The 27,126-nt window shown below is 50.6% G+C and overlaps 1 protein-coding gene across 4 annotated transcripts in view; it reads right to left on the bottom strand.

Moving 5' to 3' along the window:
• Positions 1 to 670: 670 nt before the first annotated feature.
• Positions 671 to 27,126, bottom strand: part of PLXNA2 (plexin A2) — a 171,065-nt gene continuing 144,609 nt past the window's right edge. For all 4 annotated transcript variants that reach the window (XM_051808522.1, XM_051808521.1, XM_051808523.1 and 1 more), the window contains 12 exons: positions 26,730 to 26,872; positions 24,301 to 24,569; positions 20,541 to 20,607; positions 19,757 to 19,903; positions 19,201 to 19,360; positions 18,971 to 19,074; positions 14,318 to 14,417; positions 12,027 to 12,217; positions 11,267 to 11,436; positions 9,062 to 9,274; positions 8,595 to 8,745; positions 671 to 7,252 (listed from right to left, as the gene is read on the bottom strand). In XM_051808522.1, coding sequence (XP_051664482.1) covers positions 7,157 to 7,252; positions 8,595 to 8,745; positions 9,062 to 9,274; positions 11,267 to 11,436; positions 12,027 to 12,217; positions 14,318 to 14,417; positions 18,971 to 19,074; positions 19,201 to 19,360; positions 19,757 to 19,903; positions 20,541 to 20,607; positions 24,301 to 24,569; positions 26,730 to 26,872 — 1,811 coding nt within the window. In that variant the 3' untranslated portion in view covers positions 671 to 7,156. The remainder of the gene's footprint in view (positions 7,253 to 8,594; positions 8,746 to 9,061; positions 9,275 to 11,266; positions 11,437 to 12,026; positions 12,218 to 14,317; positions 14,418 to 18,970; positions 19,075 to 19,200; positions 19,361 to 19,756; positions 19,904 to 20,540; positions 20,608 to 24,300; positions 24,570 to 26,729; positions 26,873 to 27,126) is intronic.

Consider the following 27,126-nt stretch of genomic DNA (forward strand, 5'->3'; position numbering starts at 1 on the left):
CATGTTTCTCCTTTAATGCTTCCTTAAGGGTCTCCATTTTTCTGTCACTTATCATCATCCAGAGTAATTTTGGGCTGTTAGAGAAAGTTCATTGCTGTAATTGCAACCATATTGGTCATTAAAGTTGACAGACAGCTGCTGGAGAAGTCACTTGCGGATTCCTGCTACTCAGCAGATGCCTCTCAGCGTTTGCTGAAGTGTTGGCTTGGATTTATGAACTGGAAGCAAATGCATTTCACCTTAAGGACTGATAATTTCGAAGAGAGGAGAACACGAAGAACTCGTCCAGGTCTTTTGTTTGTAAACAGGGTTTGTCTGCTCCTGCTCTAACTAGAGTGGAAGGATCCAGTGTTTCCTCAGGTCCCTAAGGCTGCTGTTGTGCCCACTCCTGCCTGCAAGGATTGGGGACCCCCATCCAGCCCAGTTTCACTAGACAGGGATTATTTCCAGATGCTCCATCCCTGGAAGTGTCCAAGGCCAGGTTGGACGGGGCTTGGAGCAACCTGGGCTAGTGGAAGGTGTCCCTGCACCCAAAGAAGAGCTTTAAGATCTCTTCCAACCCAAACCCTTCTGTGATTTCCAGTTACCCATTTCCTGCTGGTGGCATTCAGTAAGTAAATATTCCTCACTTTACACACCACATGTTAGAAAATAAGGACCCACTCAGGAGGGCTTTTTTAACCAGTAAACTTTATTTATATATAACAACAGTACAAAGTGAGTCCTTGGCTTGCAAAATAGGAGTGTTTCATATTTACAATAGGTACACAATAATATATTAGAATAATAACAAAACCCCCTTTTTTTTTTCTCCTTGGAACATTTTTAAATACTTAAACTTTCTTACATTTTTTTTTCCACAACACTTGTAAAAACAACAAAAAACAGACAATCATCTTAAAAAAAAAATATAATACAGAACTCCAGTGTGTCAAGTATAATGGGGAGGGGAGGAGCCAGAGAACGATACAGTGGAATGGGTACAGATCCAAACCAATTCCTTACTCCTGCCAATACACAAATCCCCCAAAACTGTGTTGGTTTTAAAGAGGGGAAGGGGGCAGAAGAAATCAGAATCTGTTCCATGGCTGATACCTCTACATTCTGTGATGGTTTTGGGGACTCCAGAAGCTTTAGTACCTGTACATTCCCTTCCCCTTCCTGCTTCCCACCGTAACAGCCCCCAAGGTGCCATTAACACCAAAACACTCATCAATAAGAGAAGGACATTTTACTGCATTATCTTCTGAAGCCATGAAATAACGTGGCAAAATCAGCTCATTTACCTTCCAAAGTCTCCTGTTCCAGGTGCACCTTTGTGTCCATGGGATGGAAACACCGGATGGAGAAGCTGTTGCATAAACTTCCAAGCTTATTCGAAATAGAGGTATTAAAAAAAAAAATCTCAAAGGAAAGGCCATACAGGAGATCTCATGTTTGATTTGGCAGCCTCAGGAGGCCCAGAGAGTTTGGGATATTGTCCGTGCAGCTGGATGGACCCTGCAGGTCTTTTTGAGCGTGTTCTTCGGCGCTACAGGAACGTCTATTTTTTTTTTTTTTCGGGATTATATTCCACTTTTACAAAGAAAGGAGAGGAATGAGTAACATGGGGGCAAAGGGGGATCTGAAAGAACAAGCACACAGACACTGCCGTGCTCACAGCACGGCCAGAACACCTTCGGTTGAGCTGCTCCCGGTGCCACCCCAGCAATGTGGGCACAGATGCCCAGATGGGACTGGAGTGGCTTTTCCAGCAAGGGAGCAGCTGGGCTCTGCCATCCCACACTGCCCCGCTCCTTCACCTCCCCATCTCCCACCCTGGCATGGCCCCAGCACCCAGAGCACCCAGTTTTCTTCCAGGAGCCAGGAAGGCACCAGGTACCACCCGCAGCTGGGACTCAGGCCTCTGTGCCATGCCCATGGAGCACTGCCTGAAGCTGGGGGTTTTCACGGAGAACAGAGGCTTTGCACAACCAAAATCAGTCTGAAGGCTCCCATCCTCCTCCCCTGCAAAACTAATCCAACCAACCTCCCCTGACACTGCACACGGAGGGTTTCTCAGCTCAGCAGAGCCCGAACGGCACCTTGTCAGCGCACACGGGGCGTCTTCCACTCCAGTTATTTTCGTTAATAAAACCAAGCCCTCCTGCCCACGCAGGTGTGGGGTGGCCTCAGAGCTGACAGCAGTGCTCTGCCTGCAGCCTCTGCCCCGCTGCTCTCAGTGGTGCTGGGTGAAGGCTGGGGTGGTTGTGGGTGTTTTCACCAAAGACACATTCGGGACAGATGGGACTGTGCTCCGAGCTCCACCTCACACACAACTATGTACAATGTCACAGCTCCCTGCACCACTGGCTTGCGATTTATGGTACAAATGTGACTCTGAAATACAATGGCTGAAGCTCTGTGGCATTTTAATGCATCTTTGATGCCAGTTATTTACCCTTCTCTGAACATTTTTTCTTCTCTCCAGGGTACAGTCACACGTGAGCTCTCCCCGATGGCCCAGCTTTTTCAAGTCAGTCTATTTTAGTTCCATTTAGTCGGGCCAGCTGAGTCCCCATGACAGGTGAGCTCTGACAGCACAGGAAACTGGATGGAGAAGAGCCAGTGACAGGCGAGAACGTGGCTGGGCTGCTGCCAGGGAATGGGCTCGAGGCACAGGAGCATCACAGGGAACTGCTCTGCCCTTTGCCAAGCTGGGTGAGGGCTGCAGCAGGCAGGTCAGTGTTCCTCATACCCACTGGCTGCTTGGGACTTCTGGAAATAAGACCTTGTGCCCACTGGAGGAGGGGAGTGCTCCCACCCTTTCCACACAGGCTCAAACGACTCACCCTGAGGGGCTGGGAGTCAGCATCGTTCACAAACTGCAGCCCCAGAGCTTTAAGTGCTCTTGCTTTCGTCCTCCATGTGCCCACCCGAGTTGTTTCCTATGCTATGACATTTTTGGTGAAGTCCAGTTGAAGGCAGGAGAGAGAACTTACGTGGGGATGGGCCATCAGGATTTTAAGACAGTGTGTTGAAGGCACTGCTGTGATGAAGGTCTCTGTTGCCACCGCGTCAGGTGGCTGCACTCACCATCCTCAGAGTGTCACAGCACCGAGACCTGCAGGAAGGCATCATGTCCAGCATGGCCACACCCAGCCTCCTTCAGGGATACACACATGGAATGCTGCTGGGATTCTCCCCACCAGCAGTGAGGCCGTGGCAGCAGTTTTGTTTCTCAGCGCTGGTCCCCGGGGTGGGTCCTCAGGCAGCTGCAGGCTGGTCCATGCTGGATCTCACAGGGTTTCCAGCACTCTGGCCGTGCTGATCCCTCCTGCCTCCCTTTACACATAAATTCATCCTTTATGGCAAAGTGTGGACCACTTGATGTCCACATCCTCCGTGTCCCGGTGGGCTGCAGCGCTCCGCAGCAGGGCTCGTGCCGAGACAAGCTCGCCTGTAAGTTGCACTCCTGTATATGGGGGTTTTAATAAAGGCTTTCAAGGTGGAGAAGCGTTTGATTAGCACCTCGCTCCCCCTCGGAGTGGGTGCTTTGATAGCTCATGAGCAGAAGATTAAATGGAATTATTTAAGCGGCGACACCAGGCAGAGAGATTCCGGAAAAAATGACGTCTCCCACTTTGATGTCGGAATACCTGAAACGAGGTGAACTGGAGACTCTGAACACCAACCGACCTTGCAGGAGGAAGGGGGCAACGAGAGGGATGTGAAATCGTTTCATCTAAGGCAACTGCCCCCTCCTGACCAAACCTCGAGTCCGGTTTGCTGCAAGTGCAAAGAAAATGCTATTTTGAGATCTGAAGCTTCCTCTTCCCAAAGGAGTAATGGAAATGACGGATGCAAACAGGGCAATAGATTACAAGTGCTTTGCCCCAAGGGGATATGTTGCTTCATTCCATATAATTGCCTGTAAAGATCCATAATTAATGCCAACCACCACGAGTAGATACTTGGCAGGTTATTTCTAGGCCACCCTTCCAGCCAGCACTGTGCTGTTCCCTCTGCTGTCCTCCCAATGCTTTTCCAGGTGATGGGAGTGGAGATGTCTTTTCTGCTTCCCTCAGAATTCAGTCAAAAGTACAAGAACTTACTGGTTTGCAAAGTGCTCCTGTTGCTCACTCTTTTCTCCTCTGCTCAGATTTTCCCCATAGCAAGGAAGATCAACTCAGTTGTCACCTTCTCTCCTTAGTGCTCTCCCAGAGAATCCAGGGGATGTTTGGGGGCCCTCCACCTCTGCTGAGAAAATACAGGGGAGCGGGGAATGACAAAACCTTGGCTTGTGGGGTGCTCCTGGCCAGAAGGTAGAGAGCAGGAGGAGGAAAGCAAGCTTCAAATGGCTATGCAAAAGCCTCTCAAAGAGATGTAGAGAAGAGGACCACGAAGGCTGGCTTGGCTGTTGGGCAGGCACACACAGTCCCCAGACCCAGGTGATGCAAAGCCAGGCCTCTGCTTTGGGTAGTACTCATATTTTGTGAATCCTGCAGAGATAACTCTTCAGACTGTGTTTGGAAACTGTTTGGGAACTATTTGGAGTTGCTCTCTTTGGGTTTCAGAGTACCATGAGAATTTGGTGAATGATCTGAGTACAAATACCCAAAACAACCATCACAGCTAGAACACAGGCCTGGAAATCCCTCAGCTGAGCTGTGTGATGGATCCCAGGGAGCAGCAGGAACAGAACCAGCAAAAAACCCCCAGGATTTCAAAGCCTGACCCTCTGCAATGTCCTGTGAGACCCACAGCAAAGAGCAGGCCAGGCTGGTGGATGCTCCAAGGCCGTCCCTGGCACTGGGCTCTGTGATGCCCAACAGGACAACCCAGACATTTGCACATTTTCTGCCTTTGACATTAGATTCACTGTGCAGGAGCAGGATCCCTGGGAAGGAAACTCCCCAGTAACAGGCAGTATGAATCCTGCTCTGCCTGGCAGTCTCTGTTTCTGACGCTCTCTCCGTGTCTCAGTAAATCCAGTGCTCAGGCCGTTGTAAATGTCAAGAAGTTATTGCACAAGGTCGATCACTGTCATCAGTATTTTCTTCCAGAATATTAACAGGGCCCAGAGAAACTCACAGAAGTGGATTGCCAAAAGAAAGCAGGCTTGGCATGGCTTTTACTGAACGGTAATTAAACCAACAGGTTTCCTGAGTATTTCTCCGCACGCTTTTCTCCCCTCTCCTGTTGCTGAACTGCAAGAGACAGAAAACCAGCAGCTCTCTGGTGCCCAGGGAGCCCGTGGTGACCCTGCTGGGCTCCTCTAGGCAGGAACAGTGGAGGAGGAGGATGGATATGAAAATGGATTTTCCTTCGACACACGCTGGCCGCAAACTAAGGTCCCAGTCTGGTGTGGCCCTGCCCGGGCAGGCTGAGCAGATGCCAGGAGCTATTTTGGTGCCACTGCCAAGCTCATGCAGTCAATACTTGTATTTCCATTAGACCTCATCACCCTGCCCTCCCCGCTGCAGCCTGCACACATATCAGTATTTACTACAGAGAGAAATATTTACAGCGTTCCTTCCCCTCCTGGCACTCTACAAAGGGACACACATAAGCTTTGGTGTCTTTGAAAGTAATAACACTCACAAACATTTGCCTGTCACTGGCCACAAGAACACGTGCTGGGGGGGCCAGCAAGGGACTGAAGAGAACAATGAGAACAATGAGACGCCGAGACAGAGACACGACAGCAGCACTGGCTGGCCTGCGGGTGCTGGTTAAGGTTTGCCCTTGCCTAGAGCAGAGATTTCTTTCCCCTTTCCAGTGGAAATACAAGTCCTGACCCTGGGCAGCGTGGCAGAGAAACCCAAAGGGAGCCTGTGCCAACTGGCTCTGCGTGGCAAAGAGAAGAGCAACAAATGTCTCCTCTTGTGATGTCCAGGCTTTTCAAGTATCACCCACAGTAAACAGCGGGGCTTTGTCGGGTTTTACTGCAAGAAATGGGAGGTGGCTGCAAGAAACCCCCCAAAATCAACCCTGGAGGCATCATCCCAGCTCTGCCCGGGGGGGTGAGGGCAGGAGGCCGGCTGGGCTCACGTGGGACCAGCAATGGGATACTGGATGGGTCACTGCTGGATCCCCATGCTGGACACTGCCAGATCACTGCTGGATCATCACAGTCATGCCAGGCACTGAGTGGATCACTGCTGGATCATCCCAACCACGCTGGACACTGCCAGATCACTGCTGGATCATCACAGTCATGCCAGGCACTGAGTGGATCACTGCTGGATCATCCCAACCATTCTGGACACTGCCAGATCACTGCTGGATCACCACAGCCATGCCAGGCACTGAGCCCATCACTGCTGGATCACCGCAGCCACTGCGAGGTGGAATGGGGTAGAAATGGGAAAAAGCATTTAAATTCCGATCTTTCCTCCTTCGACAGCAAATGGGATTTAAAAAAAATATATATATTGACACTATATAAATACATTGATAAAGCTGGACTTCAGGACAGGTCGGATGATCTGATGGTTTTGCAATTCAGGTAAAGTTCCTTCTAGTGCCTATAAATTACTCAGCCACTGAACTATTTTCGGGCTAAACCGCTATTTCACTTTGTGGAGAAAGGTGTGGTGCAAACTTGTGCTCATGTTGTTTTATAAGATCCCAAAAAGAAGACGATTTCGGTTTTCCAGATGTTCCAACTGGTGTGAGAGTCCGTTCGCAGAATGTCTGAGCCGCGTCCTCAGGAGGCTCTCGAGGACAGGATTCAGAGCTGATCCTTGTTGCCAGGATTATCTCTATGGCCTCTGTGGTTTTTGCTCTATTTTTTTTTTGTACTTTTTCTTCCTTTTCTTAAAAAAAAAAAAAGGCCTTTAAATAAAGTTTTATTTTCTAATATACATCAAACAATTTTCATGCAAAGCAGCAGTCATGGAGACATCCAGGTTCCTTCTTTCCATGTATGCTCGAAAAAATGATCCACCTTGATCAGACTTGGATTGAGATGTTTTATCTTCTTCTCTTCCTGCCTTTCAAACCGGTTCCTACATGATTTTTGAATGCAGTCAGTCCTTGGGCCAGTCTCTGTTCGCTCCAGAAGAGCCTTGGTATTTGTGTCCAGCACCTTCCTTGCTTGTTCTCCCTCTAAATTCCCGAGAGTCCATGTGATCCTCTGCCCTTTGCCAGCCTTGAGCACCACGACCTTTCTTCAGCTCTCAATAGACATGGCCCCAATAAGTTGCTCTACTTTGTAAGCCAGCCGCTGTCTACGTGCCTGCTCATCCTGCTCCAGAGCCCCGATGAGCTGGGGGAGAGAAAATAAAACGGGGGGGGGGGAGAAAAAAAGAAACAGAGAAAGAAGTCAGTGTGTGAGAGAGGGGGTGGAGGAGGTGGGTGGGCAGTGAGATGTGAGCAACTCGAAATGGGGAGGTGTGAAACTCAAATAACCGGCGAAGCAACGCGCCCAGCGCTTCGCCGTCGCTGTTGGTTTGTTGAACCGCTCAATACCCGCACAACAAAATCATTCTGACCCTCCCCTGTACCTTGGACTCCAACACTTCTTGTCTCGTTTAGCACGGAACTGATGAGATTTTTTTTAAACCCTTTAATCGGAAAATAGCCGCGGCATCGTGTGGCAAACGCGTACACGCAGTTAAACGACAAAACCCTCCCTTTTAACGGACGTAATTGCAAAATAAGGTTCTTCTCACAGCGAAATGAAGGGGTGGAACAGATGGCAAGAACTTGGTTTCAAGTGATGCATTCATTAAAGGAGCTCACGCTGCCAGGGTGTCTTTGCAAACAGGAGTCTGCGTCACTGCAACGTGGGATTTGGACTGCGCTCTTCCCAAAAGACAGGGATGTTTCTGGGGAGCTTCAGTGGGTCATGATGATTTTCCACTGCATTAAGGAGCAGGCTGCACCAGGTGCATGCCAAGGCTGAGGAATCCAGGTGCTCCCACAATATTTTAGCTCTCAATCCTCCTGGGATTGTGCTGCAGGACCCAAACCTCTTTGTGCACGAAGAGAACAGCAGGACAGCAGCGCTGCCAGCTACAGCCACGCTGCACCAAGGGCAAGGGGAGCTCTGGGTGGCAGCAGGAGGGATCACTGCACAACCCACCACTGCACTGAAGTGCATCTGGTCTGTCACACGCACGCCGTGGGACAGCATCACCCCAGGGGACACCATGGCTGCAGAGAACACCATTCCCCCAGGGGACACCATTGCCCAGGGGACACCATCACTCCAGGGAACACCATTACCGCAGGGGACACCATGGCCCCAGGGGACACCATTGCCCAGGGGACATCATCACTCTAGGGAACACCATTGCCCAGGAGACATCATCACTCTAGGGAACACCATTTGCCGAGGGGACACCATTCCCCATGTGACACCATTGCCCAGGGGACACCATCACTCCAGGGAACACCATTCCCCCAGGGGACACCATCACTCCAGGGAACACCATTACCCCAGGGGACACCATGGCCCCAGGGAACACCATTGCCCAGGGGACATCATCACTCCAGGGAACACCATTACCCCAGGGGACACCATTCCCCCAGGGGACACCATTGCCCACGGAACACCACTGCCCCGGGGGACACCCAGGGGACATCACTGCCCAGGGCACACCCACCTCTTCGCTGTACTTGCTGACATAGGAGTAGATCTCGTTGAGGGCACTCAGCATGTTGAACTCCACGGCGTGCAGGCGCGACTGCTCGGCGAGGTAGGCGTTCATGTCCTGGTCGCTGATGGCGGGGAGCTTGGCGATGTCGGCGTAATACCTGCGGGAAGGAGAGGCCAGGGGAGGGCACGTGAAACACGGCAGCTCAAGATGCTCCTTTTCCCCTTGGGATTTAAACTGAGCTCTGCGGGGAAAAGAACATCATTTCGCCTCGTGTTTGAGTCTAGAAAACAGGATTGTGGTCTGTAACAAGCTGAAAATAAGAGCAGCGATGCTCGGCGGGGCTGCAATCATCGATGATCCCTGTGAGTCCCTTCCAGCTGTTCTATATCCACTTCCCAACATTCTATTCTGTGATCACCGGCCATGGGAGGTTGGGCAGGAGCAGAGCAACCCCCACCCACACTGCTGCCCACCTCTCCACCCAGCTCTTGTAGCTGGGGATGTCCTTGGCGTACAGCAGCTTGTTGGAGGGGGAGTCCTTGCCCAGGCGGTGCTCCGAGGTGGAGCAGGAGTCCATGAAGGTCTGAGCCACGACGGAGAGGCAGGCGTCCGTGATGCTGCCCTTGTGGATGTCGAACACGAACTGGGGGTTTTTGATTACGTTCACCCAGAATCGGAGGGGGAGGCTGGAGGGCAAGAGAGAAACAAAATTAGATGCGAAGACAAAGGCTGGGAAAGGGCACATGCTGAAGAATTAGAAGAATTTGAACAGGAGCTGGGCCAGGGGCATGAAGCACCAGTTAGCCCAGTGCTGCCCAGATTGCTGGTGATGGTCCTGCCATACCTGTGCTGGGCACTGCTGCCCTGGGAGCTGCCCCGGGCTCTGATCCCGCACAGGGGGGGAGGTATGGGGCAGGAGGGCAGGCTGGCTGTGCCAGGGCAGAGCTGGGCAGTGTTTGGGGGTTCTGGGGGAGCATCTCTGTGAGAGGCCCATTAAACTGAGCTGGTTAGAGCGGATGGATGCAGCACGGGGTGAGCCCGGGGCAGTCACTCCCACACTAATCAGCCGCTGCCCGGCCACGCCGCGGCCCATCATCCACGGGAGGTGCAGCAGCATCAGAGGCTTTGTCCCCAAATCCCGAGGCCTTTGCAATCAAAGGGGAATTATTATTCCTTTTTTTCTTCGGCTGTATAGCAGGATCAAAAAAACAGCTGCTGCTTTCTATTACCTTTCAAGTCTCAGCTCCCTCTGTCTCCCCAGCTCGCTGAAGGCTGCAGCCTTAACTCTTGCTGCACTGCAGGTGAGCGGCTCAGCCACATCCCCAGCACACCCAGCTCCCTCTTCCAAGCCTCCATTTGCTTTGACCTGCTCCAGTGGCACAAGCCCGCTCCCATCTCCCCACCAAAATTCCCTTCCTGGGAATGCTGCAGCTCAGCCGAGCCCACCATGCCCCGGGGAGAAGGAAGGGCCAGGGCTCCTGGGGTGTGATGCCTCTGGCAGGCCAAACTCTGGTGGTCATTGTTTCCTTTTTTTATTGCTTTAAGAAGGTCTCAAAATTTCTTGTTGATTCCACAATTTTTACCCCAATAACTCCTTCTTCTAAGGCTTTCAAGGAATTGTTTTGAGCTTCCCACAGCCTTAGTGGGGAACCCAGCTTTTGCAGCCACGATGATTAGAGGCCTTTTAAGCCATGAGGGACTCAGGGGGGAAATACAAAGTCTTTAGGAAGCAACCATTTGTTGTGCTTTTCTTCCTTCCTCACAGAGGTAAATTTACAACCCACGGAGCCTTTAATCCTAAAATAACAGCAGAGGCAGAGATGTGAGAGCTGTTATTGTTTGGAGAAGGCCGATGGCACATGGGGCTGGCTCCTTCCCCCCGTGCCACCTCCTCCTGATGCCCAAATGCTCCAGCTGCTGCCTGAAGTGATGGGAAAGGTGCAGCCACTGGCTGAGCTCTCCCCTCCCAGGCAGTCTTGACATTTGTGCCACAGCAGGGTTGTGCAGGCAGGGTGGTGTGGGCATGGAGCCCTGCCTCCCACTCACAGACTGGCTCTTTCCAAAGTGTGGGAATCAGAGGCTGGTTCCAGCTTCCACTTGGGCAGAGGACTCAGAGCACGTGCCGCGGTGCTGAACACAAGCACTCAGGCTTGTGCTTTAATACCCTTCCCTTCCAAATCAGGATGTTCTATGATTCTGTGATTCCACGAACACCACACTGGCAGCCCAACCCAGGATCAAACCCCACTGCCACATCCACCGGGGCAGCATCAGTGCTGGCTGAAAAGCATCTGCACAGCTTTGTGGCACATCTCATGCTCTGAAGCTGCATGGCTCCACAGAATCAGCCAGAGATTCTCAGACCTCTGAGATCATCGAGTCCAACCTTTTGACCCAACACCACCTTGTCTACTAGACCATGGCACTGAGTGCCACATCCAGTCTCTTTTTAAATCTCTCTAGGGATGGTGACTGCTACTTCCCTGGGCAGCCCATTCCAATGCCCAACCACTCTGTAAAGAACTTCTTCCTAATGTCCAACCTAAACCTTTCCTGGCGCAGCTTACGACTGTGCCCTCTTGCCCAACTTGGTGCTCCCCGGCCTTCCCAAAGCAATTCCCCACCTCTGTTCCACCCTAGGACACAGCTCAACACTCGGACCTGCCTCCCCCTCTTACCAATTGCTCTTCCACGTGTGCCTCACATCCGTGTCGTGGATGCCGTGCTTGTCCGCCTGCTCATCCAGGAAATCGAACATGTACTTGATGGCGAGCGGGAGCGCGCTGCCGCGGTGCACGGTGCTGAACAGCGTCTCGAACAAGTCGTCCACGAACTTCTGCAGCGTTCCCTGGAGGCAGCAGCAAACCCAGGGGGTGAGGGGAGGGATGGGCACACGCTTGGCCAAGCAGCCAGATGTTACCAGCCCCTCAAAGTGCTGCCATGGACCCCCCCATAGGAATAACGAGGTCGGGGTCTTTCCGAGCGCTGACTGCTCTGGAGGGTCCCCGGGGAAAGCTCTGGCCTGCAGCTACTCAGGGCTGAATTTGCTCTTTATTTCTAACCTGAAACCATTTTTTTTTGGCTTTCCAAAGCACATCTGTGTTATCCACGGTGATGAACGTGGGAGGAAAGACAGGAAGACTCTCTCTGGTCAAGGAAACCGGGTAAATATTTGCAGGCGCTGCTGCAAATTAAAACACTCTTTGTGTTTTAATACTGTGCAAAAGAACGAAGAATTGCAGCAACAGCCTTGAGTGTGGGGAAATCTGGGCTGTGGTTCTGTTGCTGCTCCAACACCCACCTGGTCCCAGGAAAACCCAGCAGGGACAGACCTCCTGGGAGCTGAGCATCATCAGGGGCTGCACAGGACCCCCGAGAAGTGTCTGTGGATGAACCTCACTGTGCGTTTCCCACGCGAATTCAGCGCACGGGAGTTACCTTTGTGGCCAGCAGCCTGGTCAGGTAGATCTCAGACACCATCTTACTGCCCCTGTCTCCCTCCTTCTGGTCTCCATGGTCGTGGTTTTTGACCAGGTGCCAGACCTTGACCCCGCTCTCCAGGTCGGGGGTGATCATGGGGGCCCGGGAGCGCAGGCTGTCGGGGCTGCCGGTGTAGCGGAAGGTGGAGTCTGGATGATGGGGAGAGAAGTTGGTCACACTCAAAGCAAACCCTTTTTCCACTCCCCTCAGTGTCTCTTCTCAGTGACACCACCACGTTTGCTAACGCCCAAACCACCTGCACTGGCTTTTTTATGGGGTGATGAAATATAAAACCACCCAGGCACCAACAAAATGTTGATATGTGTTGGTCTGCACCGAATAGAGTCCCTCAGACTTGGGCTTTTCTCTGTTCACACTCAGACATGGACTTTCCTGCTCCATTCACATCCTTATGTGAACTCATCATACAGGCCCACACAAGATTTGTCCATGAGCTCACACACGTTAACCCCGGGCACCAACTCCTGCAGCGCCACAGTCTTGTGTTTTGTCCAGTATTTTGCAAATAATAAAACCCTGCTCAGCACAACGAGCACAAAAGGCAGAAGAAACTACTGGTCTTGTCCTTGAGGCTTTCAGGAGAGCAGCAAGGGCTCAAGCTGAGCATCAACTGCAGAGCCCAAGGCCAGTCCTGCACCCCAGCTGTACCATCCGTGGGCTGAGCAGGTCCAGCCTCCTGCTGTCCTTCCTGCCCTGAAGGGAAAGGGGAGCTCAACAGGAGGCAGGCAGACAACAGTCTTTCCCTTAATTGCTCAGGAACCATGGGGGGGATGTGACATATATTTATTTATGTATTTAACTTCCCAAAGAATGTGCCTCCCTGGATCCCATCCACGGCGTCTCCAAGCTGAGACAGGAGGCTGAGGAGCCCGGCTGTGCCTCGCTGGATTTTTTCCTCTCACTAAATTTCTTTGTTCTCTGGAAACCTTGTGGATTTTCTCAAGTTTAGCCTTCAATTCACTGCTCAACCTCCTAGTCAAGAGTACGGGGATCAATCATAAATCAGCCGAGGGAAATACTTGAGTCATTACCAAACTAGCTGGATTTTCATCCCTGATTAAGGCTTAGATAAATGAGTACTCCAACTGATATAATTAAGGAGACAGACAAAGGGACAGTTAGGAAAGCATCTAGTAATTCTATTTTTAAACACATCTCCGTACTGATATATAACAGGGGAAGTAAATAAGTATCTAATTTAAATTCTGTCAGCACAATTAGAAATATTAATCTTAACATGAGCAATGATCGCTCACATTGGTAGTTTGCAAAAGCTTTGCCAGCTGACATAGATCAATGAGCTGTAAGGACTCAGGTTGTGTGACCCAGCCTTGGTTTTTCCATCACCTGAAGTGTGGGATGTGCTGGACATTTGGGGGATCTACACCACACAGGGAGAAATGCCTTTTCTCCTGGATTTTACCTAAAGACCAGCCTATTTTTGGCTCCTCAGAACCCTTGCTCAAGGAAAAAAAACCCAACATTATTTTGGGAGCCATAAACAAGAGGAGGAGATGGGTTTGTCAGGAGACTTTTTGCTTGTAAAACACTCTGCAAAATGAACGATAATGAAAGATCAGCGCACCAGAGATTTTGCCACTGCTGCCTTTTATGGAAGTATATTATTACTATTATTGTGGATTTAGTGTTATAAACGCACACCTGGCACCTCACAGACTCATTTACTCAGGCTGCAGCATCTTCAGGGACCCTCTGGAATGTGCTGAGCCCTGCTATTATGCAAATCCTGAATTCCCAGGTGGGCACATCCCAGCACTCTGTGTTAAGATTGCTGTTCCCTATTTTGACCCATTAGCAAAGAACTCAGGATCCTCCACTTAGAGAAGGGAAAGGTGAAAGACTCAGGCTTTTCTGTCATGCAGGGGACACAAAGCTCCTTTCCTGCAGTGGGAGCCCCAGAGGGGCTCTGCATCACCCACCCCCTCTGAGACAAACAACTTCCCTGGACTTTCCCAGGACCAACATTCCTAAAAGTTACTCATGTGCCTGGCATTCCCTTCTCCCTCCTCTCAGCTTCTCTGGTCTTTTGGCTGTTCTGCTCATAGATGGAAAAGCCTTTGCAAGGAAACACCAGCAGCCAAGGACATTTTCCTGTTGGGCACCTGGGTGTTCATTTTGGTTCGTGTGGGGCGGTTTTTTGGGGGGAATCTGCTGCTTTTCCCCCACCTAATTCCTTGCAGTACCCACCATTTCCCATCCCTTCTTACCATATCTGCTGATAGATGTCCGGGATATACTGGCAGAGGCAGGAATATTGTAGGAGGAGGTTTGCTTGGGAACGAGAGCCACGACTGAGCGGTCGGACACCTGGGGAGGCAAAAGAGGAGGAGAAGATCAGTGGGATCCACCCTCCACATTGGGATCACCAGCTGCTGATCCAGCAAATCCTGGGCAGAAGGGTGCCAAGGGTGGGCACAGGGAGCCACCCAGCCCTGGCAGAGCCCCATGCTGGGTCTGCAGCAGCTCTACAGCCCAGAGCCTGAAGGAAAGGGGTGATAAATCAAAGATTTATTTTTTTATCTGAAGATGCTTTTGGTCGTTCTGATTTAAGGTTATGCTTTATCCAATAAAAATGAGAATCTCAAGAATTGTTGTGATCCAATTAAAGTAACAATGCAGAGGGAATAAAAGGGCTGTAATAACGTTATGGGCCATAAAACATTCCTATTAAACCATTTTTTATTTTAGCAATTTTTACGAACTTTAAAAGTTTGATTTACAGCTGAGCAAGTCATAAAGCCATCTTTCAGGGTATTTAATTGTTATCCCTTTATTGCTCCAGAGAAGGAATTAAACACTGGGAAGTCAAACTATAAATGAACATTAGTGCTAACAAGGTTTTGTTACAGCAGATTTTAGTAGCCATGTTTAATTTTATCCTCCCTATAAATCCAGTAGTCACTGGAAGTTTTCTAACTTATTCCCCTTAATTAAGAATCTGCAGGTTTCCAGGGAATGGGCCTGAGTGGCTTTTAATTTTGAACTTGTGACCTGTCGTGCAGCACAGCAAGGGAGCAGAGAACAGAGTCACCACAGCCTGCCAGGGCCCAGACAACACACTTTTTAGAGGACCTGCACAAAAGAAATGCCTCTTCCTGCTGGAAGAATTTCTTTTGGGAATAAATCCTCCATTATTTGCCAGGAGTCCTGTGAGGGACTCAGCATTGACCCTGTGCACGGGATGCTCCAGGTGTTTTTTGCTTCCCCAGCCTCTCCAGGTGTTTGTACAACACCTGCAGCCACAAGGTGAGCTTCACACAGTGCCCTGTGTTGCCTTTCAAGGCCATTCAGATGAAAGGTTTCATGGAAATGAGAGTTATTATTATTGCTGGTGATAGTGGAAATAATAGTCACTTGTGGTTCACGGCACAAAAGTGAGATATTTCTAAGAAAAAACACTCCAAACACCTCCATTATTTCCTTGTCTGCTCCTGCCTCACTTCATGCAATTTGTTAAGCCAAAGGAAGAAATGATCAGTGCTGATATTTTCTTAGGCCGTTCTTAGCTGCCACTCCAGCTCAGGGAGAAACCCGAGCCTGGGGTGCTCCCATGGAGGAGTGGCTCCATTTCCACCAGGGCTGTGGTTAACTGGGAGAGAGGCATTAAAAATTCCACACACACACATAAGAGCACTCTCACTCTCTAAATTTTGGGTCGAATGGCTCTTGTCAGCTAAAAAACCACCAGCGTGCAAATTAGCATCAGATGTAACACGCATTCGTTTCCCATCTCGCTCCGCCGCTGCCACACTCCCAGAAAGCCCCAGAGACGCCCCGGGAGCTGGCTGGCTGCTTTACAACTTTATAAATATTCTGATTATTCTACAAGCTGGAAGCGTGGTGCACAAAACACCTTAAAGAGAGGAGAAATAAAACCTGGAGCGGGGAGGTGGGAGCCCGGGCTGTGCCTGCGTGGGGCAGCGGGGACGCAGTGAGGATTCCAGCTCTGCCACCCTCGGCTCCAGAGTCTCATTTTCCACACAAATCTTCCCTTTGTCCTTCTAATTTTCCCTTTAAAACAGTTTTTTAGCCTCTTGGCCTCTCCAGACTCCCAGTGGCTGACAGGTATTCATGCTCTGCTGCCTCTGAGTTAACCCTGCGTGAGCCACTGTAAATCATTTAATATTAAATTCAGTGTTTCATTTTTCTTGAGCGAAACCACACGGGGTGAGACTCTCCCATGGAGTTTAATAGCCATGAAGCCAAAAGGATATGACACAAATGTAATATAATTCCTTACCACATACAAAAGCTCCAGAGAATTTAACAAAGAATTACACCTATTTAAGCCATACATCTACTTTTATAAATGAAGAAATAAGCAGCAGGTGTACAATTCACTGCATAATTTTATAAAGTGGTTCAAAAATATTAGAGAGATGAATATTTTTCTTTAAATCCAATTTGGTGTTGTATGCAAAGGCTTCCCGTGAAAAATCCATTTGATCAGTTATTATATTTTCGTCATTCTAATGCAGAAAACAAATGTAATAGTGTCAAATCCGGCGGCCAGGGGTGGAGCTGAGAAACTCTTGGAGCTAAATAACTGCCCTCTGCAGAGCCCTCAGGGCACAGGGAGGAGGAGGGTGGTTTGGAGCCCTGGAGATGCAGGGAATGGGGCTGAGGAGAGAAGGGATCCCAGGAATCAGGAGCAGGGCAGGGCTGAGCGGTCCAGGGATGTTCTGGTCCCTCCTGCAGCCTCCCAGGTGAGAGCAACTCTCCAAGAGACACACCTGGATGGAAACATGAGCTGTGCATCTCCAACCTCCACGTGCAAACCCAGAGATCTCTCTGCCTTCAGATCAGAATAAAGACAAGACAGCTCTGAATAAAAGATGGGCAGAGCTTTAGAAAGCAAGCTTTCATTTTTTTTTCCCCCAGAAATTTAGAAATCATCTTCACAAGTCCTCTGGAAATCTACATATATTTTAATGGCTTGAACCACACCTGTTTCATGGGTAACATTCCTGTTAAATGGTGAGACAGCAGCACTTGGAACTCAAATGATTTTATACCCTCTTTAAGCTGTGCCTTTGCCCATGTATTTGTTTTACTGTGTAGTCCTGGAGCATCTGTATTTTTGATACCTAATAAAAACATTTATTGCTCCAACAGAAAAAAGGAAAGAAACACAACCTGGTAGGAATAGCAAATATATATATATATATATATATATATATATATATTGCTGTTTGTTTTTGGCAAAAGCCTTGCCTTGACAAGATTTCTGCTGCAGTGAAAGAGAGGTTGGCTCCTTTTTAATGAGTGAAACAGCTCAGTTGGGCTGTGCAGAGCTCGGGCCAGAGCAGGAAGACACAAGGCATCTACCTGGTTAGATGTTTGGTAGCAAACTTCTCCTTTCTTCCAGAGCACAGCTGACATTCAAATGGCAGGAAGAGCTGCAGCATCTCGAGTGCTTGCAAGGGTTTTGTTTATTTTAAGGGTAAGCTTGTGGCTCAGCTTTTCCCACAGGCACTAAAATGAAAGTGCTCCCTCCCCCAGCATCCACCACACATCAGACAAGCACAGCTTTCACTTGTGACTTCCTCACGATGACTTTTAAAGATCAAGGCATAATAAAGTCTCGCTGCTTCCCTGCATGTTGGTTAATCCCTTGCAACTGTCAGGTAAAACAGATTTTAGGAACAATGGAATTAATCTGCACAACTCCTGTGACATTTTTACGGCGATCTGTGTTTAAATCCTGGGGGCTGCTCGCCAAAGTTGACCCTCGAGGTTCCTTTTAACATGCACGGTGCATATTCATGCCATTCTCCTGCCTCGCTCCCTGATTACATGGCTCCTGTCAATACTGGCTCCCATTCAACTCACACAGCGTGAGTCAGGCTGATGGACTGGAGATGGTGTATAAACAGGGAAAGATGCCAGATTAAATACTAAACACTTCTGGGGTGGGAGTGATGGACAGGAGTAGGTTACGGGTCCCAATTAATGCAGTTATCCTCTGCTGCAGACAGGCTTTGAGGAAAAGCCTTTGATTCCCTGAAACCAAACCTTCCTCAGCCCCCTCTTTACCTCTCTCACAGTGCAAGGAGCCCTTTCCAACAGGCACTGCCGTGCCCAGAAGTTAAAGATGGCAACAATTCCTCAGGCCGCCTCACCCACCCCATCTGATGCAGGACTGAGCATCTTCCCTGCCTGGCTTCACTTTATGTGACTTCAGTGACAAACCTCCTGAAACCTGACTTGGGGATTTAAGAGGTTTGATGTCAAGGAGGAGCTCTTGATATCCCCCTTTTGTTGACCTGGCCTCATCCTGTACCCCCCCCAGCACTCCCTCAGCCCTCCTGTGTGACAGCATTTGAAGTATTTGCTCTGTTTCCCTTTTTCCCTGCCTGTAAAATGCCCCAAAGTCAACACACAGGAGGAACATGAGTATGAGAGAGAAGCTGCTGCTACAGCTTGTGCTTTGCATCAGACCAGTGGCGTTTGCAAAGCTCTCAGGGAAGGCAGAGACTCCCCCTCCTCCCCTGCTGCACTCCTGGTTGTCTCAGACCCCCCAGCCAACGACCTGAGCCCCCCTTGTCACCCCTTCCCTGGCCCCACATGCCCAGCAGTGGCAGCTCAGCCCTCACCACTGCTCCCTCCGTCTCCCTCCCACGGTTGGCAGGTTTAATTTAGCCAATTTTCAACCCTGCTGGTTCCTTTGAGATCCATGTCAAGGTTACTTTCCCACCTAATGCAGAAGCACATGGAACCCTTCTGGTTTATCACACAAACGTGACCTCCCTGTCTGTCTTGGCAGACGAGACGCTTGGGAATCAACGTCCTGCTTTTCTTTCCTTCCTCCTGGCAGCTTTCTGGGAGCTGCTTTCTGTCAGCTGGGGCTGCTTCCCTACCTGATAGTGCATCAAGGTGTTCAGGCGCTTCCAGTCTCCCTCGATCTTGGTGGTGATGTCTTCATCCTGCAGGACCACCCGGGCGATCCGGCCCTGCCGCCACTCTGTGGGAGAGGCAAAAACCAGGCACACGCCACGGTCAGAGAGGGGCCAGGCTCTGCAAAACCCACCAAGAATCCCCAGTCAGCCTCTCTGATCACCCCCCTCCTATCAGGCAGGGGAGCTCCTACCCAAATCCATGTCCACGGCCCTCGGTCTTTGGGAATACGGGACGTTTTTGTACACGGCATCGAGGATCTTCTCCTTGACTTGGGTGATGGTGTCACAGTTCAGCACCTTCACGGGGATCTCTGGACTGTTCTCATTATCTGGGTTCACACAGTTTAGGATCTGGAAGAGAAGGAGAAACACACCATGCTCTAAAGGATGAGCACCCAGGAGAAATGTAACACCGTGTCACAACAGCCTTTTCTCATTAAAAAAACCCACTACAGCCCTAATTGCTATTGCACCAAGTATATTTATATCATTATTTCTAAGGTAAGAGTCCTGGATGTCCATATTCAATGCCCAAGGGAGATAAAACATTCCCCTCAAACCTGCCTTTCCAAAGGCTTGGCTCAGGTTATTTACACCAGAAAATTAGGGATGCACCTCACTTGGACACGGGTCTTTATTGCACTGGCAGCACTCAGGCCTCACAGAAGTGTCCTAATCACAAGGTCAGCAGAGCTCACAGGGGAGGGACAGCAGTGATTCCCTGGCAGCTCCTCCAGCATCACTCACCAGAGTCTTGTACTCGATCTGCTGCCGGATGAGCTTGTCCTCGCTGAGGGAGTAACGGGCTTCTCCTGTGATGGCATCAATGGGGCCTTTCTCCATCTGCTGCTTGATGGCACAGTAGAGCATGAAGAGTGGCTCTCCAGCACATTCCTGCACGAGAGAGGGACAGCAGAGCTGACACAGAGGTGATGGTGCCTCTCCTCCAGGGCCACTGGCCTGCAGATGGGTTTGGCACGTGATTCCTCCCAGCAGAGACACGGTCCCACTCACTCCTCAGCACATGTACAACCCAGGTTTGGCCCCCAGCAGCTCCTGGAGAGGACAGCCAACCCCATGAGCTCCACTGCTCCATGGGTTTGCTGTCTTTGGCAGGGTAAAGCCCTCCTGAATCTATGTGGCTGTAAAAAAATGGAATTTGATATCTTGATCTCATTGTTCGCTCCCACGAAGCAAATTCTGTGGGGTTTCCAAAACCACAAATTAAGTTAAAAAATATGGAAGCTCGGGAGATGTGAGAATTTCTCCTAAGTACTAAAGAGCTGTAAGAGAAACTCCATGACATGGGAATAACACCAGGAGAGCTGAGGGCTCTGAGGAAGGCTGTGACCATGGAGCAGCAGCCCCAGGTGTTGGCACCTCCAACAAATTTCCACCTCCCCTGCCTTGCTACTGCACCTTTTAACTTGGAGTCTGATGGAAGAGTTTCATGCCCAGATCCCCTCCCAGGGATGGCAGGTGGGTGAGACAGCACAGTGACAGGGTGGGTCTGTGCTCCATCCCTCCTTACCTTGAGGAACTTGTGGAGGAGGAAGGCAAACCAGTTTGTCAGCATCTTCTCAGCCACTGACTCGGTCCTAGGGGGAAACCAGGAGGACACACATTACACCCAGAGCCTGGCACAGCTCCGTGGTGCTCAGGACCAGGATTCCAGAGCAGCAGGATGTGGCCAGCACTGTCCCCCCTCCCTGTACGGAGCTGACAGCAGCTTGCCCAGCTGACAGCCCGTGACAGCCCTGATGGGGCTGGTGACAGGGAGTCTGGTGACACTCAGCTCCTTGCACGTGGTGCAAATTACAGCCTGGCTCAGTAAATCACTGGGATTTGCGGCAGTTCCCGGCAATCAGGGACAGCAGAGTGACAATGGCGGGGAAATTGCAGCTTTCTCCCCAGTCCCACCCAGTGTCCTCTCCCCACATTGTGCCCGAGATTATCTCTAATTTAAATACAATGGCTCCTAATGATAGTTTTTAATGCCGGCTCTGCGGGACCCAGAGACTCTCCTTAAAGCACCGCAGTCCCTTTTCCTGGGACAGGATGGCTGTGGTGGTGGCAGGGAGTCTCACAGTCCCCAACCCATGCAGGGAAGAGCTGCTGTGCTGCAGCCTGGCCAGCTGTGAGCAGGACCCTGGCCAGCCTGGCCCAGCACCACCAGCCTTCCCCTCAGCATCTGACACCAGGATCTGGTCCAAATTCCAGCAAGCAAAGAGGGATGAACCCAATACCCTGCTCTCTGCAGCACCCTTTCCTCTGGGGACTGTGCTCCCTCTGCCCTCACCATGAACCAGGTGACCTCCTCCCTGACCTGGAGACCCACTCCACACCCAATTCTTCCCCACTCTTCCCCATCTGCTCTGCTGCCTTGAATTAGGGACTGCCTATTGCCATGAATCCACACAGCATTCCAAATGCTTGGAATTAAAAACACACACTATAGAAGCACCAGGGCCTGATCCCAAAGCAAAGCAAGAGCAAGAATAAAGAGGAGCCAGAGATTTCAGCAAACAACAACTGACACCAGTCGGCCAAAGGACCTGGGGTCACATTATCCATCATCTCTTAGGATGGCAACATCTGCCAGGAATTTGTGAAAATGTCTGCAGGTCCCCAAAGAATTTAAGCCTGAATTGATTAACTGCCTAAAAATTCATGCTACAAATTGACACACACGTTGTTCTCCTGTTTGAAATATTTCGGGCACCCAATTAAAGAGGAGAAGCACTAACACACTTCCAAACAGCCACAGAAAAATGGAGAGGCAGTGACACAAACTAAAGAACAGGTGGAAACCTCAGAAAACAGGACATTCGGGACTTGATGGTGAATATTAATTTAATAAACCACTTTGTTAATAGAATATTAAATTAAGAATTAGCAAGTCTCACAATTAGCCCTCCCAGTGAAGCAATGCTGTGCCCTGTCCCTGTGGGCTGCTCAGGGCCTGACACCAGCTCCATAAAAATAACTGAAATATGGAGTGACAGAGAAGTTGGGGCATATTGCATGGGAGAAGGGCACTGCATACTCCATGTCTAGCTGTTTCCTTCTATTTCTTTATCAGAAATACATGATCAGCTGAATGGAACAGCATAAAGAAACACCTCGGAGCATCTCTGTCAAATCCCATTTCTCCTTTACCCTCAAGCACTGAATCTCATCTCAACACAGTCTGATGCTGCGAGATATTTGCAGAGCATCAGTCCCAGGGACAGCCAGCAGTTGAGTTAATCATCACTGTCCTGCACTGGCTGGGGAAAGGGGCAGCTCAGAAGCTCCATTGCTGCTGGGAACAGCTTTATAGAGCATTCCTGCATCCTCTGCTTTGGAAAAGGGATGGCTGGGTGAGCCATCCCCCAAACTCTGCCTGCCACCCCAAGGCCTGGCCTCTCCTTCTCTCTGCTACACCTGGAGGGCTCTGTTGAACCCCAAAATCTGCTGCAGGGCTTTGTGCTGCCCCTGGCTGGTGTCACTCCGCACCATCGCAGGTCTCTGAATGCTGGTAGAGATCTGCTCTAAAAATAAAAAATAAGCTCCTGGGGACTAACATGGCAGCAGAGAACCCCTAGACTTGGAGAAAACCCTTCTCACACCAACCACATAACGAAAAGCACAATCCAGAGGTGACCTTCCAAAGGAATCTGATGCCAGCACCCACCGCCTCGGCCGCTCCGCTGACTTTCTGAGGCACCGGGAAGAAAACAAACCTAAACAAAGCCGAGCTGAGAGAGAACCCAAAAAATAAATATGTATTTTATTAATTTTCCCTGCTCTATCTAGGTCTCTAAACTGCCGTGTGCTCTGCTCAGTGCCAGCAACCAGAGCAGCTGTTTGATTTAACGTCAACTTTCTTGCTGTCTCCCGTGAGGGGCAGTCGTGGAAGAAAGAGAGTGGAAAACGAGGAAGAAAGAGGGAAAGAGCTGAGTTATCAACTGCTGCCACCAGAGAGCTCAAAAAATTTTAAAAAGATGTATTTCACTTTGTGGTTGATCACTCCTTATTAAGTCAGAGCAAGACATTCTCTGACTGTTGCTTTGTGCACCAACACCCGGGTGCAGGGCTGGGACAGGGCTCCAGCTGTGGATTTAATGGGATCTGGAGTAAAAGGACAAGGGGTAGAGCTTTTAAACTAAAAGGGGGAGGAATCAGACTAGATATAAAGCAGAAATTTTTATGATGAGGGTGGTGAAAGCCTGGCCCAAATTGCTCAGAGAGGTGGTAGATGCCTCATCCCTGGAAAGACCCCCTGTCAAGTTCCCTGCGAAATGGGTAAATCCTGGTGCAGGACAGACGGCCCTGGTTCTTTGCTGGGTAATTCAGGCAGGAGGGGGCCCAGCTCTCATCACCATCCCTGTGTTTTCTGGAGCTCCACGAGCAGTCATTATTGATGGCAGAGGCAGAAGACGCCTTCCCAGCGACTCGTCAAACCACGGGGGAAATTAAGACGGCTTCCCTTCCCCGAGATGAGTTATTGCCTCCGCAAACACAGCCAGATTTAAAGCAATTTCCTGTCAAGTATATTCATTGTGGCTGGAGGAATCCCTGAAATTTTCCTGGAGATGTGAAATCCTCCCCTCCCCTTCATCCCCTCACTCCAGCGAGATTCCAGCAGAGCCCCAGGCACAGTCCATGGGCAGCTGTGGCCAAGCCAGGCTCTGCAGCACAGTCAGGGCCCACAGGGATGTGGGACAGGGTGGCTCATGACATGGAGAACAGGGGGAGCCTTTTACTTGTGGCTGCTCATCTGCCCTACATTAATACACTATTTTTTCCTCTTTTCTTTCTGCCATTTCCCAGCACAGCCTTGGGTGAGTCGCTTAATCCACTCTGGAGCTCTTTGCCCAGCTGTGGAACACAAATGCTGCTCTCCACCCAGAGAGACCTGGAGGATCCAGTCTGGGACCTTCTCAGCCATCTGTGAAATCACAGAGAGCTGGACACAGGTGAGGAAATGTATGGAAGTCCTCCATGGAGAGCTGTGTTTTCTTTCCAACACCAGCACCCTGCACCCACATAGCCCTTGGATCACAGAATCATTGAGGTTGGAAAAGACCTCCAAGACCATTGAGTCTAACCTGTCCCCCAGCCCAGAGCATGGAGTGCCACGTCCATTCAACACCTCCAGGGGTGATGACTCCACCACCTCCCTGGGCACCCCCTTCCAAAGCTCAACAACCCTTTCCACGAAGAAACTCCTTCCAATGCCCAAAATCCCTTCCGATGCCACCAGCAGCGTGGCCGCGCCAGCCTGGGGGGGCTGTCCCTGACCTCACCTGCGCAGGAGCAGCTTGGGATGGTTCTTGTTTTCCAGGTTCTTCTCGATGAGGTCGGAGAGCAGCTGCTTCAGCACGTCCGTGGCGTACTCCAGCTTGCCCTGCAGCCCCGTCATGATGAGCGAGGCCACGTTGCCGCGGTCGCGCATGGAGAAGCTGCGCTGCAGCTCCAGCGTCCGGATGAAGGTCAGCAGGAAGACTTTGTTGTTGATCAGCTGAGCAAAGAGCTTCAAGGCCTTCTCCACGCTCTGCTGCCCGTTCCCTTGGACCTGGGGTGGAGGAGAGCGTGTCCATCAGCGAGGGACGGGAGGACGAGGGGCTGGAGGGCAGCCCTGCATCACCCTGCCAGCACTCTGGGGGTAAACTATGGAATCACAGAATGCCTTGGGTAGGGAGGGACCTTAAAGCTTATCTCATTCTAACCCACTGCCATGGGGAGGGACACCTTCCACCAGATCACGTTGCTCCAAGCCCTGTCCAGCCTGGCCTTGAACACTTCCAGGGATGGGGAGTCAACAATCTCTCTGGGCAACCTCTTCCAGGGCCTCACCACCCTCATGGGGAACAGTTTCTTCCTAACATCTGATCTAAACCTACTCTCTTTCAGTTTGAACACGTTCCCCCCTGTCCTGTCACTCCAGTTCCTGATGCAGAGTCCATCTCCAGCTCCTTCAGATCCTGGAAGGTGCTTGTGAGGTCTCCCCACAACCTTCTCTTCTCCAGGCTGAGCAGCCCCAACACTCTCAGCCTGTCTCTGTAGGGCAGGTGCTCCAGTCCCCTTAAGCTTTATGCCCTTCTCTGGACTTGCTCCAACACTTCCATGTCCTCCTTATGTGGGAGCAACAGAACTGTACACAGTATGGTCTAACCCTGGGTGCACAAGCCAGCACCCCATCTCTCAGAGTCTGAGCATCCCTGAACATGGTCCCTGGTCCATCCTGAGCAAACATCACCCTTCCTCTCCTCCCTCAGCACAGCTCCCCTCAATCCTTGCTCTGAGCTGCACTCTCTGCACACCATAAAGCTGCTGCTTTGGGGCTAACGGCCCTATAAATGACACACAGTTCTGCTTGTTCTGCACAAAAAGTGACACTCTTGTAAGTAAATTAAATACTAATTTAGGCTATTGCTTTATTATGGGACAAGTGTAAAAAATTAATTGAGGCTTTCAGCCAGTTGCAGATTCAAGTAATTCATTACAAGTGAAAATGATGAACTACATGAAGCAACTCTTTACCAAACATCTTGGAGACTTATGTATTGGTTTTACTAACGTTACATAATTAAGCAACTGTGTAATTGGCAACACATTTATCACTTCTGCAATTCTGTTTTTCACGAGTAAAACAAAAAGCATTCATATTTGTTTGCTAGAGCATCAGCTTAGTTGGCAATTCAAACAGCAAACAGAATGCATGGAGCTGGAAAACTCAGGGCACAGGAATGGGCTGGGAGAAGCTGGTTCTGTTTTATCAACACCACAGCAACTGCTTGGTGCTGGTGGCCCACTGGAATCTAAATGGAGGCATTAGGGCTGCCTGGAAAAGCAATGCAGCCCTGTGGAGCACGAGTAACCATCACTCCTTCCTCCTACATCCAACCCCTGGGCTGTGGAAGGCAACAGGACTGCAGGATTTACTGGAGCAATCCCAGTCTCTGAGAGGCAGCGCTGAGCCTGGTACCTCTGGGCACCCCGTGGGGAGGATGGCAGTCCCATCCCATGGGAAGGATGGCAGTCCCATCCCACGGGAAGGATGGCAGTCCCATCCCACGGGAAGGATGGCAGCCCCTTCCTGAGTGGCAGCTGTTTCTCGAAGCACCATCACTTTTTTGGCCCTCTCCCAGGTGAGCAGGGCCCGTCTGTGAGGTGACCTGATGGACCCCTGTATGTTCCCAGTTCTTCTGTACCCTCAGTGAAAATCTTTGATCTGTATTTACACATCCTGGTGGAAAAACCAGGGAGATGGAAGTGCTTGCTCAGAGGCCGGAATGCCTGGGCAGGGCATTCTGCTTGCCCTCCTGTGGACACGCCGTGGAACAGCAGCAGGATGCTCCAGGCAGGATGATCCAAGGATGCTCCAGGCACACAGCATTCCCCTGCGCCGTAAGGGGACTAAGGAGGACTTTAAAGCACACCCATAACTTTTCTGACATGCTTTGCTGCTGGCCTAGAGCAATATAAAACCCCATAAAATAAAAATAAAGCAACACCACGGGGGAGAAACCAAAAGGAACCACAGGCAGCGTGGGATGAGATAAAACAGCAGCTCCTGAGCTAAAATGAACTTTGAGCTCACCCCACTGACCTCGGGGCCTCTAATAAGATTTGCTGTGAAGGTATAAAGGTGCTTCAGGGTTTTCCACTGGCTTCCCTGAGGAGTCAGGGAAACTTGGAAGGGCTGGAGCTGTTACCTCCAGTTGTTTGTTACCTCCAGCTCCCGCAGGACAGGGTGGTCCTCGATGCCAGGGAAAAGGACCCTCATGGCATAAGTCCGATAGTCCAGGTAGGGGATCCCAGAGCGATCCAGGTCGCTGGTCAACTCATTGATGTCCGTCTGCAGCTCTGCAAAAGCTGTTCAGGGAGAGGAGAACAGGACACAGAGAGGTGAACTCTGGGAGCTGAGGCTTACAGGGAGAAGGTTTTGGGGAGGGCTGGCTGCCTGCTCTCCCTGTACCCCATAAATGGGTCAGCTCAGGAGCTGATTCAGAGGAGCCCTGGCCTCGTAGCTCAGGCAGACCCTCACCCTTGGAGGCTCTGTGTCAGCCTGAGAGCAGGAGAGCACACGCTGCACAGAGCAGATGCTGAGAACAAAGATGCTGCTTAAT

This window comes from Manacus candei, unplaced genomic scaffold (genome assembly GCF_025592945.1).
Source record: "Manacus candei isolate 608988 ecotype Guabito, Panama unplaced genomic scaffold, ASM2559294v1 h1tg000073l, whole genome shotgun sequence".
NCBI classification, from domain to species: Eukaryota; Metazoa; Chordata; class Aves; order Passeriformes; family Pipridae; genus Manacus; species Manacus candei.